We start from the raw sequence: 23,791 nt of genomic DNA on the forward strand, positions 1-23,791 counted from the left end.
GACCGCCTGTTACTCGTCCCAGCTTCTGCCAACCTAGCAGTTCGAAAGCACGTAAAAATGCAAGTAGAAAAATAGGGACCACTACGGTGGGAAGGTAACAGCGTTCCGTGTGCCTTTGGCGTCTAGTCATGCTGGCCACATGACCACAGAGACGTCCTTGGACAAGCGCTGGCTCTTCGGCTTTGAAACGGAGATGAGCACCGGCCCCTAGAGTCGGAAACGACTAGCACGCATGTGCGGGGGAACCTTTACCTTTTTAGAAGCAAATTATATTGTTTTTCATCATAGCATCTGCGATTTAGCCCATCTGGTTTCAGTTCGGATGTCCCAAAGGTGCTTTTCCAAAAGGTAACTGGATTTACTTGGTTTTGCAGGATCCAAGGTGTTTTTTTCCTTGAACACGTTTCGCTTCTCGTCTTGGATGAGAAGCTATAAACGCGTTCAAGGAAAAAACCACCAAGAAAGTCCTGTTGCCTTTTGCAAAAAGCATTTTTGGGACCACTATGACTTGGATGACTGAGAATCTGCAAAGACGTTCAGTTCCGATGCTTCAAATAGTATCACATGACTCGTAATTTTCTTCCAATCTCCAGCCGCCCAAAATTATCTAGACATCCACGTATAAAACACTGATGCGCGTGCGCTGTTTCCTTACAGATCCCCAAGAGTTGCGCGCCTGCGCTCCCCTCTACGTTTTACTCCGTTCGCTTTATACATTATAAAGGTTGCTATAACCACCTCCACCTCTTTCCACCCCACCCCCACCCCCCCCACTCTTAGAACGCGCAGGCTCGCCCGTTCGCTCTCCCCTCGATCTCCGCAGTCCACGTTCCAGAAGAGTGTCGGAGGCGCGCGCGCAACCTGATGGCGTGCGTGCGGACGCATGCGCTGTCCGAGGCGTGAGCAAAGCGGGGAGTCGGGTTCAAAGGAGGAAATATGGCGGAAAACAAAGGAGGAGGAGGAGGAGGCGGCGGCGGTGGCGGCGGGGAGGGGGCTGGAGAGGCCGGGCCGACGGGGGGTGGTCCCGAGCCCGCCGCTGCGGCGTCGGCTGTTGTTGTCACCTCTGCGGCGGCAATTGCATCTCAGTCTCCTCCGGCCCCTACCCAGCCCGAGGAAAGGGAAAGCCCCGCCGCGGCGCTCCTGGCTGCGGCAGCGGACAAGGGCCCAGGGGAGGCGGAGGCCGCGGCGCCGGTTGTGGTAAGCGTAGGCTCCAACTCCACCTCTATCCCGGCACCTCTGGGCCCCAGCCCTGCTCCCCCCGCTCTGTCCAGCGCCGCGCCGGGCCCGCTCTCGCTCCTAGACACCTGCGCAGTGTGCGCGCAAAGCCTGCAAAGCCGGGAGGCCGAACCGAAGCTGCTGCCCTGCCTTCATTCCTTTTGCCGCCGCTGCCTGCCGGAGCCTGAACGCCAACTCAGCGTGCCGGTGCCCGGCGGTGCCAACGGGGATATTCAGCAGGGTGAGTGCGAAGGCTGTGGGTGCTCGGTGCTGGTGACAGACGTCTTGACTGGGGAGGCAGCCTTGCTAAGGTGTGCGCCTAAGGCAGGGGTCGGCAACCTCGGCTCTTTTATGACTCGTGGACTTCAACTCCCAGAATTCCTGAGCCAGCTATGCTGGCTCAGGAATTCTGGGAGTTGAAGTCCACGAGTCATAAAAGAGCCGAGGTTGCCGACCCCTGGCCTAAGGGAAGGGGCTCTGAACAAGATGAACGAATGGAGGAAGAGAGGGGGCTTATTAGAGTGCTTGTGATTAAGTTGACACCATTTTGACCAGATCAATAACCCCGTGTGATGCGACGATACAGGATTGGGTTAGAAAAGGAATTCCAGAACTGAATTGCTTGTGTCAATGGCTAGGTGTGAAACATAAAGGTTGAATAATGGTGATAGGATGGAATTGGTCTGGAACAGATCTTTTATGTAGAATTTGCTACCTTTGTTGCTATACAGCATCAAGCCTGACCTTGGAGAATCTCTGTGTGTCTAAATGGTCAGTTGCAGAGAGGCCATATTAGATTACATTGCTTTGAGGTAGATATTTAAACCGTTTGGATTTCTACAGGTGACTGTCAGTAGGACTTAATAGAAGTTACTACTTGGTGAATATAAAACAAAGACCCAAACTTTAGGGTGGGTGGTCCAACTGATAAGTCTTATTTTCTTCTCTTCAGTCACCTTCAAACACAGTGCATAATGTCATCTCTTGCCATCAGTAGTCAGTAGACACTAGGCTTTGAAGAACTTGTTTTTATTAGTTCAGTTGCATTTAATTATATTAATATTATGGAGTTTGTTAATTTGCACCTCTTACAAAAGAGGTTACACTTAGAATTAAATAATTCTGAACTCAGAAATGTATATTTGAGCACTTCTACACAAATTCTTCTAATACTTTGAGTAATATATTGGGGAGATTGAGAATTTTTTTGCATGATAAGAGTAAATCTTTAGGTATCAATACAATTCTTATTTAAGAATTCCATCCTGTCTAATCCTAACTGACAAATTATAACTGTTTCCAACATTCCATTCTAACAGACTCCTCCCTCCCTCTTATTCTACAGTTCAGATCTGTGCAGTTCCTTTCCTAGGATTGCTTGGTTTTTCTTTGCAGTTGCTGTGTGATCCTGGGGAAAAATGTAGTTTCTCTAAAGGATTGCATAGAGATTCTATATTCACTCCTCTTCATACTGTGTTTCCCTGAAAATAAGACCTACCCCCAAAATAAGACCTAGCTGGAGGGCGGGGTGGGGGGTGGAGCACTGTGTGCGTCAGTCTGAAGCTCCATTCTTAGCTGCAGAAGTATTTCCTGAAGGCCCTGGATGGCTAAATGAAGGCGGGGGGGGGCTACATGTGTGAGCAGTGGCGAGCGGCCACAGAAGAAGTGGGCAGGCTGGGCGGGGCTGTTGGTGCCACGGCGGCGACGTGAGACCCTGGAAAAGACATCCCCTGAAAATAAGCCCTGGTGCCTCTTTTGGAGGCAAAAAAAAAGGACCGGGCCTTATTTTGGGGGAAACACGGTAGCATCTTTTCGAGATCAAATTCAAATATTCCCTCTGTCCATCCTCAGATCTTTACATTTTATTGGCTAACAGTATTTAGGAAAAACAAATTTTAATTTTAATTTGAGCACAGTGATGGCAAACCTTGTAGAGACCAAGTGCCCAAACCGCAACCAAAACCCACTTATTTATCGCAAAGTGCCAGGGCTGCATCATCATTGTGGTGCCCTCACGGGGCAGGGAGGTGCCTCTGAGTGCCGCCTCTGGCATGCAAAACCCAGGGGTGCAAAAATGGGCCACCATGCTGCAAGGCGCAAAAACGGCCGCTGCAGCACTGCAGGGTGCAGATACAAAACGCTGCACCATGCAAGAACGGGGCAGGGCTACTGAGTATCACGCAGGCACTAACCCCACCCCATTTGCAGCACGTGTGTGCTCGCAGCCCTGTGCGCGCATACATGCATGTAAAATCCTTCCCCTTCCCTTTTCTTCCAGTCCATCAATCGACAATGGTTGGTGACCTCTGCTCTACTACCTCTGCTCGAGCTTGCTAGTTAGCCGCTTCATCTCCTTTGTGCTAGGCAGGCCTCCTGCTCTGGGCAATGGTGGTGGACTGATGGACCTGCTGCTGGTGGCAGTGGCGCATGTGCCAACAGAGAGGGCTCTGAGTGCCACCTCTGGCACGCATGCCATAGGTTCGCCACCACTGGTCCAGCACTTTTTGTCTGCCTTTTAGTAGCTATTATTCACATTACAGATGCTGGAAGCCTTTAGGAAATCAATGTTGATACTCACTTTGGCCTGAAAATAATAGTGGATAGTGTTTTGTTCTAGACCAGGCATGTCAAACTGCCAGCCCATGGGCTGGATGCATCACGCCGAAACCGCGCCCACCTCATTGCCAGGAATGGGGAAAAAGTGATATGTCATGCAATGTCACATGAAGTTGCGAGTTTGACATGCCTGTTCTAGACAGTATTATTACATTATTATTGAGGGTAAATGAAATGCATGTCAAATACTTCTAGACTTTCTCTAATATTGTTTTTCTTTTTGGAAATTTCACTGTAGGATACCTTTTCCTCAATCCAGATTCTCTGAAGTGTGTTTTACGTGAGCATTTTTTTGCAACTTCTGAAGATATAAATTAAATAGATTTTCAGATAACTGTGCCTAACATAGTATCAGACATCACATTATATATTGTGGCTCACCTTTCCCCCAGATTTTTTAAAACCTTTATGAAAACAGTATTATTTGGGAAAATGTTTTAAACCATCATGTAGGTCAAAAGGAGTGATCATACTTTGTGAGCTTTTTGGGACTAGATTTACTGTTACTTTCTTTCAACTAAGTCATTGATTGAGATGGGCAGCCACAAAAATTGAACAAATAAACATAATTTGTGATGAGATGTGTATGCACGTGAATGTATACACATGCACACAACTTTAATAATTATATATGCAATTTCCATGAATTGCTATACATTTTTTAAAGAATTCTACTGAGAAAATCTCATTGCACCAGTATCCATGAACTGCCTATGATGCTCAGTTAATCCAGACTTTTAATGCTATACTTATGGTTTTTCTATTTTCATCTTTGCAATTTTCCCGTCAAAAAATAAAAGAAATTTACAAAAATAATTTTGAGCTTTCTGAGATTATTCAAAATCTCTGGTGTTATTCTCTGTCAGAATGATACTGGTACAAGTTTTTACTAAAATAATTATCAACTAATTATATTATATATAATATTAACTTACAAGTAGTCATATAAATTAATTCAGTAATCTGTATTGTGTCTACATTGTAGCTGGGAGATGGAGTGACTTAAGGCCGTTAACTGTCCTAATGACAGGTAGTATGTAAGCTGGACTTTTTGGGATAGAAATGGCAGTCTTAATGGCAACCATTAAGCCTTCCAATGTTCCAAGCTGGAAGGGGTAGTAATCACTATCCTTATATTTTGCCTTATTTGCTTTTTTTCCCTTTTTGTTGTCTGATGGTTGCTCTCCAACCAGAATAATCTTTTGTGAATAAGTGGCTATATAAATCTGATAAATAAATACACCTTCAAAGGAAAGCAGCTTATTTGCATCTGCTAAATTCATGTTCTGAATCCTGCTTTCAATCATGCTTCACTTTTAAGGGCGTCTTGAAATCATGGTTTGTGATTTGCGAAAGGCCAATGATGGAGACTAATTCTAATGTTGTTGCTGACATTTGAGGGGGAGCCAACCAATCTTATGTCCTTGGGACTGTAACCTCATTTTCTTATCTAGTCCTTTTATCAGTTAATATGTTTTTATATTCTGCCTCCTCAGATGGACTTAATTGGGTGCTTTAATTATGTAGTCTTGAAAATTGTTTTTTAATTGGTGATGTTTTTTTATTTTTCTGTGAGTTCATGTAATCTTGAAAATTGATGGAAATTCCTAGAACTAGTTACTGATGACCATGTTTGCTTGTTTTGTGAAGAATATATATAGCTAATCCTCTTTACAGGAAGCATTTGGGTTTGTTATGCTTACATGCTGAAAACCTGTTTTGGACATAGTATTAGAACATAGATTAATAATACATAAATATTTTGTATGTAATCCAATTTCTTTCTTCACTGTTTGAAGTAAGAATATTATCTTTGCATTTGAACATGATTACAAATCATATTTTTCAGTATGAGAATGTTATATAATGCCGCAGTTAGTCACAGTAGTAAATATAGAGGAAAATTGTTCTTCAAAAATGTATACAATGCAGAAAAGTGAGTTTTAATCTTATGTTTATCTTCCTGACAAAATATTTGTATTATCTGTAGATATCAAACAAGTAGATTGAATGTTTATTATGATTTCTGCCTCAATGGAGCCTCTTTCAGAAAAAAATGATAACATTTGGAAATATAAAAATCTTATTTGCTGATAACCTATAAACAGACTAATTTATGAGGAATTAGAGAGAAAGAATAGAATAGAATAACAACTTTATTGTCACTTTGAATGTACACTAATTGGCATACATTAAAATGAAATTTTGTTGCATGCCACACAGCTCTCAAAGGGTCACCTCCTCCAATATACACTACATATATATGACAAAAATAAATAAATACAGAATTATGCATATAGCCACATATATTATATGACACAGAGAAACAACACAGATTAGTTCAGATTATGTATACATGTGCATGGCGAGAAAAATGAATCTTGCAAGTTTACCACACCAGATGGCATAGGGACTGAGGTTGGGTCTAAAATAAAGAACTCTAATAAAGTGGACTGTATTTGATTTTTAATCAAACCATTAGTCCATATAACTTTGTATTGTTGGGACTAGCCATTCTCAATTTGATGACCTCCGGTTGCGTTGGATTTCTATTTTATTCTGAGCCTGCATGATCAGAGGCCATAATGGCCTGAGATTAGTCTAATACATCAAGAAAATGTGCAGTTGAGAAAGACTGTCTTAGGCTATATAAGTTTCAGTAGTTTTTTCCAGATCTGTTTGTGTATCCTTAATGTTTAATGATTAGGCTCGTTTGCTGAGTGTTGTTTATAAATTGTTCAATAATAGATGATAATTTCTACCTTCAATCTTGAAAACATTACTCCAAGGAAGAGAATGCCTACCAATTTGTCTAGGTTTCTGAAGTTCAAGTCCATTTTCTTCCATTAAAATCCACTGAATAATAATTGGCCAGCCATTTATTTATTTCTCTATCCAACCTATACTATTGTTTTGGGAAGAATGCAGAAGGAGGAATTTTATATCTTGAGCTCCTGTGGAAATATCAAGACTAAATAAAAATGCCAGGTCTCTTGTATTATCCTTTCCTATTCGAAAGTTATAAAGGATTTTTCTTTGAAGTAAAAACTTTAGAAATGAAATTTAGTATAGCTTAGGTTATTCTGTCACTAAAATATAATTTAGAATTGCAGATTAAGACAGATTATTTATGAACCAAATAAAACAAATACATTCCTGTTTAATTTTTATAAGTAGTAAAGCTGACTGTATGATCTGTTCAAATGGACCTTATATTTGAGGTATTTTGTAGATGTTACTCATTAATGTTTTTTTTAATTATAACTCATAATTTTGTAAAGCAAATTGGCTTAAGAATTGTATTCCCATTAGGTACTGAAGCTAATTTAGCAGCATCAACAATTAGTTTAAATCTTATTTAGAATGTAAATTACTTGATTGAAATAATGAGCAATTAGAACACAGTGATTTATTTAAATTCAGCAAAATGGTTGTGTGAAATATGACAAGGGGGTTGCATGCAGGATATTAAGAGTGTTGATGTAGCCATTTGCTCCTAAAGGATTTGGTTCTGTGTTCTATATTACCTGTATTTAGGCACATCAGCCTGTCATATTCATACCACCAGTGTTGTAAAATCGACACTATAAATCAGGGTATTCTTCTGGGCTGGCTCTGGGAGTTGTGGTTTTTCTTCCTTCTCCAGCGTCAGTTCCAGTTGATATTGATGGGGGAGAGAGGTCCAGTCTGCAGTCCTTTGCAAGGTGCTTCAGGGCTTGGTACTTTCTCTCTTCCTGTTTTACCTCTACATTAAGCCACTGGGTAAAGCTGTCCAGTGGTTTGGGATGAATATTATCTATATGCTGATAATAATCAGCTTTATATCTCCATCTGTTATGCCCAAGTGATACCATGGAGGTTCTGTCTTGGTGCCTGGATGCTGTGGTGCCTGGATGGGAAGTAAAAAGCTTCAGCTCAATCCAAACAAGACTGGGTGGCTTTGTGTTTTTGGACCTCCTGGTTCTATAGATCTTTGGTTCTGAGTAGGTAGCACTGCCCTAGACAGATACTGCACTATCGGGATCTTCTGGGACTTGTATCTATTCCTTGACTGGGGCCCTGTTCATGGTCATTCATGCCTTATGACCTCCAGACTGTATTATTGCGACATGTTTTTCATGAAGGTGATCTTGAAGAGCATTTGGAAGCTAACTGGTGCAGAATGTGATGGCATAGGCAATTAATGGTGTTGGTTATTTGACACATGTAACACCACTGTTTTTTGAACTGCATTGGCTTCCAGTGTGCTTCTGGGTGCAATTCAAGGTGTTAGTATTCACTTTAAATGCCTTCGTGGCTTGGGACTACAGAACTATGTCTTCCCAATCGTTTCCGCTCAGCCTACCTTGTCTGGTAGGAAGGGCATGCTCTGGGTGTCATCAGCAAAGGAGTGGCCAGCAGGGGCCAAGAGGAGACTCTTTTCTACTATGGTGCCTATCCTTGGAAACATTATTCCCTCTAAGATTAGGTTAGCCCTCATGCTCCTGGTCTTTTGCATGGCCCTGAAAAAGGCCCGGGCTTGTCTCTTGTCTTTGTTGATGGTCATTTTATGATGTTCAGCTGCTTTTATTTTTATATTAATTTATTTTATCTTATCTTATACATTTTATCTTTATATTGTAAGCTACTCTGAATCATGTATGTGATGTGGGCAACTATATCAGTGAATGAATAAATAATTTGTAGTGTGGAAAGGGAAACAGGCTAGCATAGAATATCTTTTGGACTGTTGATTAAAATAACATTGGGAATTTTTTTTAATATTCTAGAGCAGGGGTGGGATGGCTCTGTCCATTTGGGGTGAGACAGTTCCTCAAGTAACCTGGACCCACACCATGTAGGATTTTAAAGATGATAGCCAACACCTTGAATTGCACCTGGAAGCAAAAAGCCAGTGCAGCTTGCTCAACAGCAGTGTAACATGGTACACAAGAACTGTCTGTGTGCCGCGCTTTACACAAGTTGAAGCTTCTGAATGCTCTTCAAGAGTAGCCCCATGTAGAACGTACTGCAGTAGTCCAAGCATGAGATGACCAGGGCCTGAGTGACTGAACACAGAATATGATTTCAAATATTGATTTTACTTACAAGAAGTGAACAAAATTTAAAAGAGAATCGTATGTTAGTTTTAACCCCAGTGTGACAAGTATTTGACACTAAATATTTCAGGATTTTCACTGAAAAAAACCTAAGGTATATTTAATATAATTTTTACATAGATTTTTTAAATTAGAAGGTTTAAAGGTAGTACATTGCCTTACATTATTTAAATGTTTTCTCCCCTTCCAAACTAATATTAATAATGAATTCTAAGAACCAAAGAAAATATGCTGATAAATATTCATTCATTTCAGAGAGTTCTTTAAAAATTAGCACATGCAGACAGAGCAAAAGGCATCATTACTATTTTAAATTCCAGAATTGGGACAAGCACATTCAAAGGTATCTTTCTTGACTTTTGCAATTCTCTTTCTCTTAATAGTAATTTGGTGGCAGTTTTAATAAGTTTCTTATACATAGATAAGCTTTAAAAATCAGGAATATGCAAACAAGAAGAGGGAATTATAGAAATAGTGGCAGAGGGAATATTTTGATGGGCTTTAATAATCAAGAGTTTGAGCTATTACGAGCAATTTAAGGACAGTGCTTGACACAACTATTTAAAGTACTATTAGAGATATAAGCATTTAACAAGCCTTGAGGATGGTGGAGGTGAATCAGAAATTCAAACAATGCATGTTTCTAATCAAAAGTGAACCTTAATTGAGCTCATTTGAGAGACTTAATCAGTTAAGTATCTTAAGTCAGGGCTTTTCAACCTTTTCATCCATTGTACCACTTTTAGGATAAGGCAGTGTCCGAGTACCACCAGTTGCCCAGCAAGTTGTCAGAAACTTGACCAAAAAAAGGGCAAAAAAATGATAAAGTACAGGTAGTCCTCGACTTACAACAATTTGCTTAGTGACTGTTTGAAGTTATGATGGCACTGGAAAAAGTGACTTATGAACATTATGACTGGCGGGGGGCAGCTCATCACTCAGGTTGCAGGGTGCCTGTGTGGGGGGGAATCCATGGGTCTCTGGTGGAGGGGGATTAGACTGGGGTGGGTGCCCTCCTTCCTCCCTCTCTCCCATTGTCCCTTCCTTCTTTCCTTCCTTTCTTTCCTCTTTCTTTGTCCCTTCCTCCTTCCCTCCCTCCCTTCCATTCTCCCTCCCTCCCTCCCTCAGGTTGCAGGGTGCCTGTGTGTGTATGTGTGTAGGGGGAATCCATGGGTTACTATTGTGAGTGGGCAGGAGGGAAACCAAACTTTTCAAAAGGCATGTAACTGTTTATCCCTACCTTTCTTCTTTCCTTCCTTTCTTCCTTCCCTCCCTCCCTAAGTCTAAGGCTTGGGGGGATGGGAGGGGCTGGTGAGGAGAGAGCTGAGAGAATCCACTGGACTCTGCCTCCGGCTGCAGCTTCTCCTCCAATTGGCCCTGCTTTCCCTGCGCAGACCAAACAGGAGATCTGCTCCAGGTTTTCGAGCGGGGCGTCTTTGCTTGCCAGCCTGCCCGCCTGGTTCCCGAGTCAGGTGTGTCCTTAAGGCTAAGGCAGGGATAGGCAACCTTGGCTCTTTGATGACTCGTGGACTTCAAGTCCCAGAATTCCTGAGCCAGCATAGCTGCTCAGGGGCTGCTCCGGCTGCTGCAATTGGACAGCCCAAGTGGCAGAGAAAAGCCGGCGAGCAAAGGCAAGCATAGTCAGTGCGCTTCCCACAGCTGCAGGAAAAGACACCTCGGGGGTGGGGTGGGACAGCTTCCTTCCCCAGGAGGAGCCAGCAGGCCAGGCAGTGGCCACAGCAGGCACAGAGGGCTTCGGCTTCCCAGAGCTGGCTCCCAGCGCGTGCCCGGAGGATGCTGCCTCCCGCATGCTTGCTCAGCCTTATCTATGCCGAGACAAGGACATTACGGAGAGAAGTGGAGGGAGAGGAGGGGAAGGGAAGGCAGGAGAGGAGAGGAGGGTGCCAATGCCGCGCCTCCCTCACCCGCCCGCCCGCCGCCACAGCAGCCTCTGTCGTCTGGAAGCAGCACTGTCCAGGAGCCTCTGCGTCACAACCAGGTGGGAGGGCTGGGTCCCAGCTAGGCGACTGGGCAGGCAAAGGAGGACAGAGGAGCAACACGCAGCCAGGTCCCCGGCTTGGAGATGTCTTGGCCGATCAGGCTTTTAGATCCCCAGTTCCAGCCAGCCGCTTTCAAGGGCAGCTACGGGTTGTCAGTTGAAAAACATGGGGAACAGTAGTAAGCCGCGGCGGCAGGCGCTGGGTCACATCTCCTGCTTGGTGAAGAGAAATCACCTCAGCAGGTCTTAAGTGGAGCTACCAAATCTGGGCTGCTGATATCCAACAGGCGAGAGAAGGCCTTGGACAGCCACACACAGCAGAGGCGCTGCTCGGGGCCAGAGGGGAGGCCGGGCAGATTGCGGGCACTGGTGGCGGTGCTGGCGCTGAGGGCCAGTGCGTGCAGTCTGCCCACCCTCCCCTCCGGCCTCGAGCAGCGCCTCTGCCATGTGTGGCTGTCCTGTTCACGCTTGTGATCGCTCTCCAGCCCCAAGCAGCACCTCTACCGTGCAATCACCCTCCGGCCCCAAGCAGTGCCTCTACTGTGCAATCACTTTCCGGCCCCAAGCAGCGCCTCTAACATGTCATCGCCCTCCGCCCCAAGCAGCGCCCACAATCTATCTGGCCTCCCCTCCTCCTGCTTTACAGAACTCCTCCAGGGCCCCCCACACCCGTTAACCCTCCCGCCACCATGCAGGGTAAGGTGACCGCCCCTGCCCCCACCCAGATGCCCTCGCCTCCCCCAAGTGTTTTTTTACTAACCTGCTTTCAGCTGTATTCTGTTTCTCCATTCCCTTCTCAGCCTTCCCCACGTTTTTTATGGGACTATCAGTAAAAAAGAAAAAAAAGTTCCATGAGACTTTCTAACTTCTCGCAAGATTTCGGGAGAAGTTAGAAAGTCTCATGGAACTTGTTTTTTGTCCCACAAACACTGAAAGCTGAGAAGTGAATGGACAAATGGAATGCAGCTGAAAGCAGGTTAGTAAACGCTTTTTTAAACCTTTTTTTCACAATTTTTTTTACAGTGCTGTTCAACCGGTCCTTTGTGTACCACCAGCCATGTGCTCGTGTACCACTAGTGGTACGTGTACCACTGGTTGTAAAGCCCTGTCTCAAGTAATGGGGGAATGATCCAGCAGTATTGAGAATTTATTAGAATAACAATAGAAAACCAGAGAAGGAAATTCTTAAAATACAGGAACAGAAAGGAAGAAAAATATAAAGGTATATTATTTATCCTTTTCTGAAACCCAATAACACTGTGACTAGATACAACATAATACTGTAAGGAAAGGAAAAAGTAAAACAAGGATTTCTAAATAATAATTAGGAATTTTTTTTGTAAAGGATTGGATTCTGAGACAGGACAATTTTAGATTTTTTGTGACTTGGCAGCAATTTATTCTTGCTCCTAAGAATAAATTGCTGCCAAGTCACAAGAAATCTAAAATTGCTCCAGAGAATAAACTATTTTATTTATTGCATTAGTTGGCTAGATATAGATTGATGGGAAGTGGACGTTAGGTTGTCTTCGTACTGTTTAATTTATTACGTTTAATATAAATTAATTTACAACTTAACTTTTAGCATCTATGTTGGTTATGTGTACCTTCTGGAAGATTTTATTGAATAGCATGCTAACACATTTATTTCTTTTAAAAATATCGATAGGATTATTTTACCAACTTTTTCATAATGGTATAATATATGATTATTGTTTCACTGTTAAATATTTTAACATTAAACAAAGTTTTTAAAATTAAATATATTTACTTTCTGTTGCAATATAAATATTGTTTCTGGACAACTGCTAGAGTGTTGCATAATATTTTGATAAATATAAGATAGAAAATGCTATTTGTTGTTTGTCTTAGTCTTATGAAAAGAGCAATCTACTTGAAAAATATACAGACTGGACGCTCTTTGCACCTCACCTAGAGTCTTTTTTTTCCCAAGTAAGTCTAGTAGAAAAGAAGGAGTCTGGATGGGGTGTGAATGGAGGCTGGTGCACAAGAGAAGACACCAGTTGGTACAGTAGGAATATATAGTAGTTGAGTGCAATGGCATGATAGTGACCTGCAGGGCAGGGAGTTGGGGGGACTGGCAGTAGCGGGTTGGTAGGCAGCCAAAAAGGCAGAGATGGGGGCAGATGGGGGAAGTTGAAGAGGAGACAGTTCCTATTCAAGGTTTAGGATTGGGAGGAAGCAAGCTAGGAATGACTTGAATCGGGTTGGGTCCTCACCTAATGACCCATGGGATGGGTGGAATTCAGTTAATGTTGGCAACAGAGATTGCTGGGATTGCTAAGTGATGTGGTCATGATATTGAGCTTTATGACCGCATTGCTTATCAATGGAAATTCTGCTCCCAAATCCTCTTGTTAATCAAAGACTAATGGTATAGCAGAAAACTTTTCAGTTGTGAAGCTAACCTGCATCCTTAAGAAAGTAAGAATTTGATGTATTACATACTGCAGGAGATAGCTTCTAAAATGTTTTCAACAACTGAATTCAATTTTAACATCTTTAGTTGCTGTAAATTTTCTTCCCTAGGCCTTTTCGAAATACACAGATATAATATTTTGTTAACTGGACTGTTTTGATTATATAGTAAGTAATTTTATTGCATTTACTATAACTAAGTTGATTCAAAACTGGCATATATTTTCTGGAGAAATGCTTTTTGATCCCTTTTCTCCTATTTTCTGTAATTAGTGGCATGGGGTAGTAGACTTTTATGGAAGATCTGGGTAGATGCTGGAATTTTTACATTAGATCAACTAGTGATGATAATATTTGCTGTAGTGAAAGATAACTATTTGTCAGTTGCAACCATTTGTAGTCTTTATAATTACAACTTTGAAAATATTTCTGAAAAATAACGTACACATTGGTTAATTTTAAATTTATAGGACCTTTGCAAACATTTTCAGAAAATAGTCTGATTTACTTGTCTTCTATCCCAGAGGTTCCCCAAACTTTTGGGTACTAGGGACCACTTCCGTGGAGAGAGGTTTTTCCATGGACCAGAGGGTGTGTGATTTTCTGTGCTGACTGCATCCCGCAGACGGGACTTTGCTCAGTTGTGTGGACCGGTTGCGGCATGCCGGGTCCCAGTACTGGTCCATGGACTGTGGATTGGGGACCCCTGTTCTAGCCCTTCTGCTTCTGTTTCTGTTTCAACCTTTCTGATTTTTTTGTGTTTTGTTAGCGATTTGTACATTTAGGGATGGTGTGAACAAAATATTTAGGCTCTTAGTACTAGCACTTCATTAAAAGATGAACATTTCACACTAAGTAATTAACATTTAATATTTGCTGCTGCAGGATATGGGAATATTCCCTATGTTGGATTTATATGGCAAATTACCGTATTTTTCGGACCATAAGACGCACCTGACCATAAGACGCACCCAGTTTTTAGAGCAGGAAAACAAGAAAAAAAATATTCTGAACCAAATAGTACCGGTATACTAGGAAGGAAGGAGGGGAGAGAGAGAAGGAAGGAAGGAAGGAGGGAGGGAGGGAGGAAGGAGGAAAGAGAGAGATGGAGAGAAAGAAAGAAAGAAAGGAAGGAAGGAGAGAGAGAAGGAAGGAAGAAAGGAAGAAAGAAAGAAAGAAAGAAAGGGAGGGAGCAAGGAAGAGAGAGAGAGAAAGAAGGAAGGAAGGAAGGGAGAAGGAAGGAAGAAAGAGAAGGAAGGAAGAAAGGAAGGAGGGAGGAAGAAAGAAAGAAAAGAAAGGAAAGAAAGAAAGAAAGAAAGAAAGAAAGAAAGAAAGAAAGAAAGAAAGGTAGGTACCGGTAGTTTCTTTTCCCTGAATAGGTTTTCTAAGATGCCGAAGCAATTTCAAACAATTAGCAGTATTATCTTGCAAATGGGAAATCACTTCCAATAAACTTCGCAGAGAAACCTGCAGGGACAACTCCTCACGTCTTTGCTGGGGCAAGTCGCCTATGAGGTTTAGTTTAGCAAAAACTATTTCTTTAGCAGCGAGGTAAAAGAAAGAAAATGTGCGCGCGCAGGGAGGGGGAGGCAGTCAGAAGGCATGGCAGGCACGTCCGTATTTCCTCCCCTGCTGACCAATCACAGGGGTGGGGCGGAGAATTCCACGTCTTCATTCAATCACGTCTCTCCAATGGAGCTGATAGACTGTGTTGACTGAATGGGAGACAAGTGTTTTCGCTTACCTTCGGACCATAAGACGCACCTCGTTTTTCCACCCACTTTTGGGAGGGGAAAAGTGCGTCTTATGGTCCGAAAAATACGGTAATGAAAAGATCAGGCAAAAGATCAGGTTTAATTTTCATATTGAATTGTAATGTAAATCCTGTCTTCAAGGTGTTTATAGTAGGTGACCTAAAAGTCTCCTCAAATTCATACGTTCTATGATTTTTATGAATATTATTTATTGCAGAGCGAACAGATGAGAGTTCTATTTCATTTTTATATTCCTGTAAAGCTTTATGAAGGCACTTAGATGGTTCTCTTAGAAAGCAGAATTCTGACCTAACCTGCTTTGATCCAGTATATTTAAATATTCCCATCATCTCCTTTCCCCTTTTTTAATAGGAAGAATTTTCTTAAACGCAGTATTAGAAAGCAAACTTTTATTAAATCTGTGTATTCTGCTACTTTTATTTTTGACTGTACCAATAAAATGATTTTTTCCCCATTTCAAAATAGTTAATGTGATTGTTCTTTGTATAATTTTATTTCTAATTCATTTTTATAGTCAGAATAATGTGTTTTTTTCTAGCGTTGAAATTAATTAGATTTATTATAAAATATTTTTAATTGTCCCTCAACCTTTTCTCAATTCTGTATGAACTTCCATTGGGGTTAATTATGTGGGTATTAGCCTTTAGTTGTTTTTAAGAGAGACTCAGTTCCTTAAAATTTTTATTTTGAAATTACAGAAGCTGTGTGCTCAAGATCATGCAGTAACATAATATCTCATCTTTCAGAATTACACAGTTATAAAAAAATTATTTCATTGTTTTGGTGGATCAAACTCCTTCCTCAATTCTATCATTTTAGAAAGTTCTAGGTTCTATATCCTGCTGTGAAAGCTTTTCATCCTCGTGAAATTCAGTGTTGATCTTGTTTGTCAAAAAGAAACCAATACAGAATAGTAGTACAGAGGTTTTGAAAGGTGCTGCTGTTGAAGGGATAGCATTAGTCAGTGAAAGTGGGAGACTAGAGGCTGGCTGATGGTCCTGTACAATCCTTCAGGTTTTATTATTTCCCTTCTGCTGTTAACATTTGTATGAAACCACTGGGAGAACAATTTATAAGTTTAGTGTGTTGATGAAGTTTGACTATACATTTCTATCCTGTGCCAAGCCAGAATTGCATTGAGATCTTGAACTAGTCCGTGAAGATTGGGGCGTTCCTTGTGAAGAGCACTTTAATGATGTTGAAATCATCTTGGACTCATGGCTTCTTTTAGATAGAAGCTTGCGCAGGAGTGCCTTTGCCGAGCTCTGCTGGTGTGTCAGTTGCAGCCCTACCTAAAATGGGAGGCTCCAGAAATGGTGTCACATGCACTTAATGCAGTTCTTGGATTATAGTCTTCAATTTATGACCACAATTGAGCTCAAAATTTCCATTGCTAAGCAAGATACTTGTTAAGTGAGTTGTACCCCATTTTACAACCTTGTTAAGTGAATCACTGCAGTTGTTAAGTTAGTAACATGGTTGTTAAGTGAATCTGGCTTCACCATTGAATTTACTTGTCAGAAGGTAACAAAAAGTGTTCACCTGACCCCAGGGCACCACAATTGTTATAAATATATCCAGTTGCCAAGTGTCCAAATTTTGATCATCTGACCACAGGGATGCAGCAATGGTCACAAATGTGAAAAATGGTCATAAGCCACTTTTTTCCAAGTGACCCAAGCAGTATTAATTGCAAATTTATTTTGGGAAAAATAACTTTAATTATTTAATTTTCTTTATTTATTAAACTTTAAAGCCCCCTATCTCTGCCAGAGGTGACCTGACAACAGAAATAGCTGTTCTTTTGTACAATAAAGATGAGTTACTTGTGGCTATCTGGGTGATGTTGGACTCACAGTTTTGTTCAGATCAAAGTCAGCATGATCAATGTTTAGAAATGTTGAGAACCAAAATCCTATAAAATTCCGAAGTTGCAGATTATCTATGTCTTACAATACAGGTTACCTTATGAAAATGATTATGCGCTAATTAGAGAATGCTTGCTGCATTCCAAAAACTTAGTTGCCTTGTTACACACATACTTTAAAAGGTGTTTCTGTCAGGGAATTTGAAATTTAATTTAATTTAATTTAATAATTTGATTTCTATACCGCCCTTCTCCCGAAGGACTCAGGGCGGTGAACAGGGCAATACACAATAAAAATCAGATACAAAAATTAAAAAACCATTAAAAACCATTAAACATCATGCCCATAAAATCAATACATAGTAAGTTTAAAAACTAATTTTAAAAACCCAACCCCATTTCGTCAGACCAGGCCAGCTTGTTCGAAAAAGAATGTTTTAAGATCGTGCCGGAAGGAGCGAAGGTCGGGGGCCGTCCGGAGCTCAACCGGTAAGCTGTTCCAAAGGTCTGGCGCGCCCACAGAGAACGCTCTCCCCCTGGGGGTCACCAATCGGCATTCTTTGATCGGCGGTACCCTGAGGAGGCCCTCTCTGTGGGAGCGCACTGGACGGAGGGAAGTTGACGCCGGTCGCAGGTGTTGCCGTAGGTAATCCGGACCCATGCCATGAAGGGCTTTGTTCGTCATAACTAACACCTTGAACCTCACCCGGAGAGCAACCGGTAGCCAATGCAGCTCGCGGAGCAGAGGTGTAACATGGGAGTATCGGGAAACTCCCAAGACGACTCGCGCGGCTGCATTCTGCACCAGCTGGAGTCTCCGGGTGGACCTCAAGGGCAGCCCCATGTAGAGAAATATTTTTTGTTTGGCCTTTGTTAACATAGAAGACTACTGAATCAGAAAGTACTCTTACATTTTTATCTTTGGGACTTTGCTAATATATTTAGAAAAAACATTAAAGAAAAATATGATCAACCTTCAGTTTAATAAAACTAGAAAATAAAACAAAATCTAGAAAAGTATAAGAAATATCCTCTTTTGGTTGCAGTTGGTGTGATCAGATGCCCAATTTGTCGCCAAGAATGCAGACAAATAGATTTGGTAGATAACTACTTTGTCAAAGATACTTCTGAAGCACCAAGTAGCTCTGATGAGAAAACTGAACAGGTACGTCACTTCCAGCTTTTCCTTTTTGCAACATAGTTTGATTTATATTCTGTGTGGGGGAATATGTTGTGCATTTTGGTAATTTTCAGAATATGTCAAGATGTAAACATTTGAAGATAACATTTTTCTTGATTCTAGGTATGCACCAGTTGTGATGACAATTCTAGTGCTGTTGGGTTCTGTGTGGAATGTGGAGAATGGCTTTGCAAAACTTGTATAGAAGCTCATCAACGTGTAAAATTTACAAAGGACCATATGATCAGAAAAAAAGAAGATGTCTCTTCAGGTGAAATTTTTAAAAATATTGATTGAGTAGTTATGATGAAATACTTTGAGATATATCATTTGCCTAAAATAGTGAAAATCCATGTCATTTTCGTAAAAAGATTGAGGAACTTGCATGTAATCAACTTTAAAATACTATTAAATGTTTATACTGTGGATGGTTTTCTTCGGCTGGAATGTTTAGAGAGCATAGTGCAAATTGCAGTTACTATCTTATAATTTCATTTATATTGATATTTTATGCCAATTTTGGGATGCTTTGGTGATAAAGAATTACAGCTACTCCTTGATTTATGACTTTGTTTAATGTTGGTTTGAAGTTACATTGGCCTTGGAAACTTACTATCCATCCTTGTGATCAGAATTTGGGCACTTGGTAGCCACTTTGCGTTTATGATGGTTGCAGTGCCTTGCAGTCATGTGATCATAATTTGCAATCTTTCCAGCTGGCTTTTGACAAGCAGAGTCAATTCAGCTTTGTTCAACAATCGTGTATTTCACTTAATAACCATAGTGTTTCACTTCACCACCACAGTAAAAATGGTCATAAAATTGGATCTGGTCATATGAAGGTGCTTTAACTACTGCATTGCTTAATGACCAGAGTTGTCATAAGTTGAGGACTATCTCAAAAAGAGAAAAAAGTTGTAGTGGCAAGATGAGACAAGGTTGGTTAGTTTTATAAATGTGAGTAATGCTGGCCTATTTATAGCAAAAAATTATCACTATATCTTTTTCTTAGGTATATAAATAAATATGAAGACTCTCTTTGTCCCCATTTACTACAGTTGCTTTGGCTGGCTAAGTAATTAAATAGCTAGCCATGGATTATTGCAACTAATCTGCCCTTTAATCTAGGTACTGTTTTGCTGAAGAGATGTTAGTTAGTGCTAGTATATTTCCTGAGAGAAGCAAACAGCTTAACAAGATGGTTCTTGTAATATTAATTGGAGGTCAATGAAGCACTTCAGTCAGAAGAAACAGAAATAATGGTAAAACAACAGTCGTCAGCTAACTTTCGTTGCCTGCGTTACTATTTGTATTGGATTTGTTGGAATTGTGCAGTGATTTGGATAGTCTGTCTCTTTCAACACAGAAGCTGTTGGAGCATCTGGTCAACGTCCTGTTTTTTGTCCTGTGCACAAACAAGAACAGTTAAAACTTTTCTGTGAAACCTGTGACAGGCTGACGTGCAGAGATTGTCAGTTACTGGAACACAAAGAACATAGGTACAGTTGTCTGTGTCTTCCTAATGAACCTTTTCTTATATAGATAACTTTGAAAAATAATCCTCAAATATATTTTAAAGTCTTCTTTCCTTTTGCTTTTGTGCCAAATAGGCTTGTAGTAATTCAGCCTTTTGTTTCTCATCCTGATATAGTTAGGTTATATGACAATTAAAAATAAGTAGGCATCTAAATAAAAAAGTCTTTGTCAATGTAATCATGACTTTTAATTGTTAACTTTATATATGCTTGTACATTAGTAAAGCAATGTTCTTTGATTTTAGATGATACCTGAAGCAGGTGCCATTTTAGAAAGAAACATTCCCTCCGGTATGGAGGTGGTGGGTGGGAGGAAGGAAGGAAATGTCTCTTCTAAGTTAGTACCAGTGCTTTTGGTTCTTGTAAGTACACTTGTCTAAAAAATATTTTTTTCCTAAACTATATTGCCTAATTAAACAGGTTTTTTTAAACATATCAGAATTTCATAAATAGTTTAAAGTTGCATCACAAATTGCAATACTAAACTTCAGAGATGTTTGTAGTTTCTTTTGCATTGTCATTTTTTAGATCAGCATTAATTGAATAAAATAAGGATAACAACACATTTTAATGGTAGTTTAGCTACAAAACTAAATTATATGATTTAGGTCTGTGGAGCACATTGGATCCTGAGGGAAAATGTATTTTGGAATACATATAGGTATGCATCTGTAGTAACTTTTTAAATCAAATATGTATTTTCCCTGGATTCATTCTGAACTATGGAGATTAGCAGCACTATGCCAGGAATAGACACAGATGCTTTAATTGTTGCTGACAGATGCTTTGTGAGCACCTCCATATCCTCTGAGGCATCTTCCTCATTCAAAACAGAAGTACAGCTCCAGTATGATCCTTGAACTGATTAAGAAAATTGTTGGAAGAAGTTACATTTCATAAACGCCGAATTATTACCTGCTAAGTTGCAATTGGAATCAGCAATAATACTGCTGATATTTTAACAACAGTTGAACTAATCTTTGAATTCAGTACATAGATTATAGCATTTATATACATTTTAGTTGTTTTTAAAACTGTTTTAAAGGGAGATATAGTAGTAATTATTAGTTCTAGCAAGTTCAATTTTGTTGAATGGACAGAATATAACTTTTGTGTAGAAACTGTGTTCAAGTCTTGTGAAAAAACAAGGCAAATTCTGTTCGAATTGCAGATTTGGAAGTTATGTACTTTTATCAGTTTACTCAGTTTATGTCATTTTTGAATGTGATGTCTGTGTATAAATGAACAGATAGCATAAAAATATGGAAAGCATTCTTCCCTCTCCTCCTTTTTTAACTTGTGTTAGGTAGTTACTAGCACTAGTAAAGATATAAATAGCAATATATTCTTATATGTTTATATATGAAAATATCTTTAATGGTTTACATCCATGCTATATCTTTCTATTTTTCTTTCTTTATTACCTAAAATGGTTAAAGACACTAAATTATTTTAGTTCCCATATGTTTTTAAAATAATATATTGCCTGTCATTAAGATATTTCAGCAATCTGGGTTTAGCATAGCGTAAATAATAGATATGTACCATATTAAGTAATCTATCTTAACTAAATTAACTTAGTTTATCTAGAATATTTAAGTACCATTAGTAAAGTTGAAGTAGCAATAGGGAAAATGTAGTGGATTTCTTTTTGATGGACTATTGGCAATAGTCCAGCTGCTTATCATATACCGATTATAATCTGGATGAGCACAATAGAAAGATTTGTGTGGTGTGTATTTTGATGATAAAAGGAGACAATGTGTCTTCTTCAGAGTTCTTATTTATCTTTCCCAATTAAATGTGTAGAAAAATTATCTCAATGTATTAGAAGCAGACAAGATTATCAGTCTGCAAAGCATAGCTATTTTCATAGGTCTGCCTCTGGATCTCACATGTGAACTGTTTTGATAAAATGCCAGAATACATTAAAGTTCTCACATTGTTTAGAATCTTAATCTCTTCGAGATAAACTATTTTGAGACATCAGACAAGCTAGGGTATGATTCTGATGACTTAGAGATGCGTCTGTTAACACACAATAAAAATTTGTTGGTAATGTCTAAATTTTAAAAGAACCTGGGTTTTTTAAAAAAACTTTACCGTATGTGGTAATATACCTTTTTATTAATAAAATGTAATAATACTCTGACCCTTCATAGTTTGTGTGTTGTATTTTCTGGTTTTGGAAGGTATCAGTTTTTGGAAGAGGCATTTCAAAATCAAAAAGGTGTTATCGAGAATCTCTTAGCCAAACTCCTTGAAAAGAAGAATTATGTTAATTTTGCAGCTACTCAAGTACAAAATAGGTAAGTAGCAGTTTCATTAAAAGAGCTGATCTTTTATTTAAATTGAGCGAATTATTAAAATTTCAATATCACGTGGCTTTCCTTAAAAGTTAAGCAGTTTGTAACGGTGATAACCAAGTTTCTAAGAAAGGGAAACTTCTATCATGGATCCACTATATCAGCTGCATAAAAGAGCACAAGTGATCATGTAGAAGCTTTTGCACAAATGTTTATTTTTAGGGATATTTAACTATTTTGATGTTTCAATCTCAGGTGAAACAATTTAGTGCTTTCCCCCCTTATTTTAAAAGTCATTGTAAGGCATTGCCAAGAGGAGTCAAGAAATGTTGGCTCACTTAACAGCCATTTAAAATTTTACTTGTCAGAGCCTCTTGAGGCAACGAAAATATGGTACATTTACTTGCAGTGAACTGTACAGCAGATGCAAGAGATCCATAAATGCCATTAAAAATATTAAACATTTTATTATATTTAACACATCTAGTAAACATAGTATACTAAATACAAATCATCCTACATTGTTTGACCTTTATTTTTTTTGTAGTTTGTTATCATTGGCAGTTAGTGGCCTTCTTATGATCAAAGTCTGCCATAGAAAATCCATCTAGATTTTCTTTAGATTGTTTCAGCCTGTGGGAAAGAATTAATCAATGTATAAGCATTGTCCATGAGATTCCTATAGAAGTGATTTTGTGATAATCTGCCAGGGGGAGAATAATTGCAATTTGCACAAAGCGCAGTATGCTTTTTTCAAAAGGCATCTGGACTTACTTGGTTTTTCCTTTGAAAACGTTTCACTTCTCATCCAAGAAGCTTCTTTAGTTCTTCAAAATATTTTCAAAGAAAAATGCAAGAAAGTCCAGATGTCTTTTAAAAAAAGGACCTTTGGGGCAATCATTATCTGAATGATTGAGAATCTCAATAGATAGTCATTGTGTACCTTTGTTTATATTTGATTCTTATTTTAGACAAAAATCTCACTGAATGTCCTAATTTTACCTCACTATGATACTAACACATCAATTAATATCCAGACATAATTGACATACAATTCTGTTCTGATAGAATTCCCCTCCCCCTACTCCAGATGGTGGAAATGAATAGTCAGAGAAAGGAATAATAAGATAAGGGACTCCAAAATTGATTTTTTCTTTTATCAGAGTCTCAAAATCAGCTAGCTGCAGATTGCAGGATGAAGATTGGCGAAGCAAACCAATCACATAATGGCAGCTTTATTTTCTGATGTTCTAACTTCATGGATATGTAATTCATATTTAAGTTACTACAGTTTAGAAACTATAACATAGCACCCTCTGTTACATTTTTGTTATTGATTTGTGCATTTGAGATTCATATAATTTGAATCCTCTGTGTGTTTGTAACTTGTATTTACAGTTCAGAATTTCATTTACCAAATAAAAGGAAAGTTTTGTTCTTTATGACAGGATCCATTCCTTTTTCTGTTTGTAGTTCATTTACTTGTGCATTACTTTTAATAAAACCCAATCATATCAATTCTCATTCTTTACTTCTGTTTAGTATCCCCTGCAAAGGATTGTATTCCTTGCCTTTCTTTCACATCAAATCTTTATGTTGCTTCCCAGTACTCTTCAGCAATTCCTATGCACATGCAACAATTCTTTATGACTATATACCCAGTTAGAATCCTGAAGTTAAGCATGAGAGAATCAGTTCTAACAAAGGCAGAGAATGAAATGCTGACCAGGATAATTTTACAATACTGCTTTTTTATGACT

At 39.6% G+C, this 23,791-nt stretch overlaps 1 protein-coding gene across 6 annotated transcripts in view; it reads left to right on the forward strand.

Annotated features, from left to right (window-relative positions):
- Positions 1 to 936: 936 nt before the first annotated feature.
- TRIM33 (tripartite motif containing 33) overlaps positions 937 to 23,791 on the forward strand; it is a gene marked incomplete at its 5' end in the record, with an annotated part of 65,248 nt that continues 42,393 nt past the window's right edge. For 3 of the 6 annotated variants that reach the window (XM_083360427.1, XM_083360431.1, XM_083360429.1), the window contains 5 exons: positions 937 to 1,456; positions 18,057 to 18,175; positions 18,314 to 18,461; positions 19,557 to 19,689; positions 21,918 to 22,034. In XM_083360427.1, the coding sequence (XP_083216553.1) occupies positions 937 to 1,456; positions 18,057 to 18,175; positions 18,314 to 18,461; positions 19,557 to 19,689; positions 21,918 to 22,034 (1,037 nt within the window). The remainder of the gene's footprint in view (positions 1,457 to 18,056; positions 18,176 to 18,313; positions 18,462 to 19,556; positions 19,690 to 21,917; positions 22,035 to 23,791) is intronic. The other 3 variants (XM_083360428.1, XM_083360430.1, XM_083360432.1) reach the window with 1 other exon arrangement.

This window comes from Vipera ursinii (genome assembly GCF_947247035.1).
Source record: "Vipera ursinii genome assembly, chromosome: 3".
Lineage (NCBI taxonomy): Eukaryota > Metazoa > Chordata > Lepidosauria > Squamata > Viperidae > Vipera > Vipera ursinii.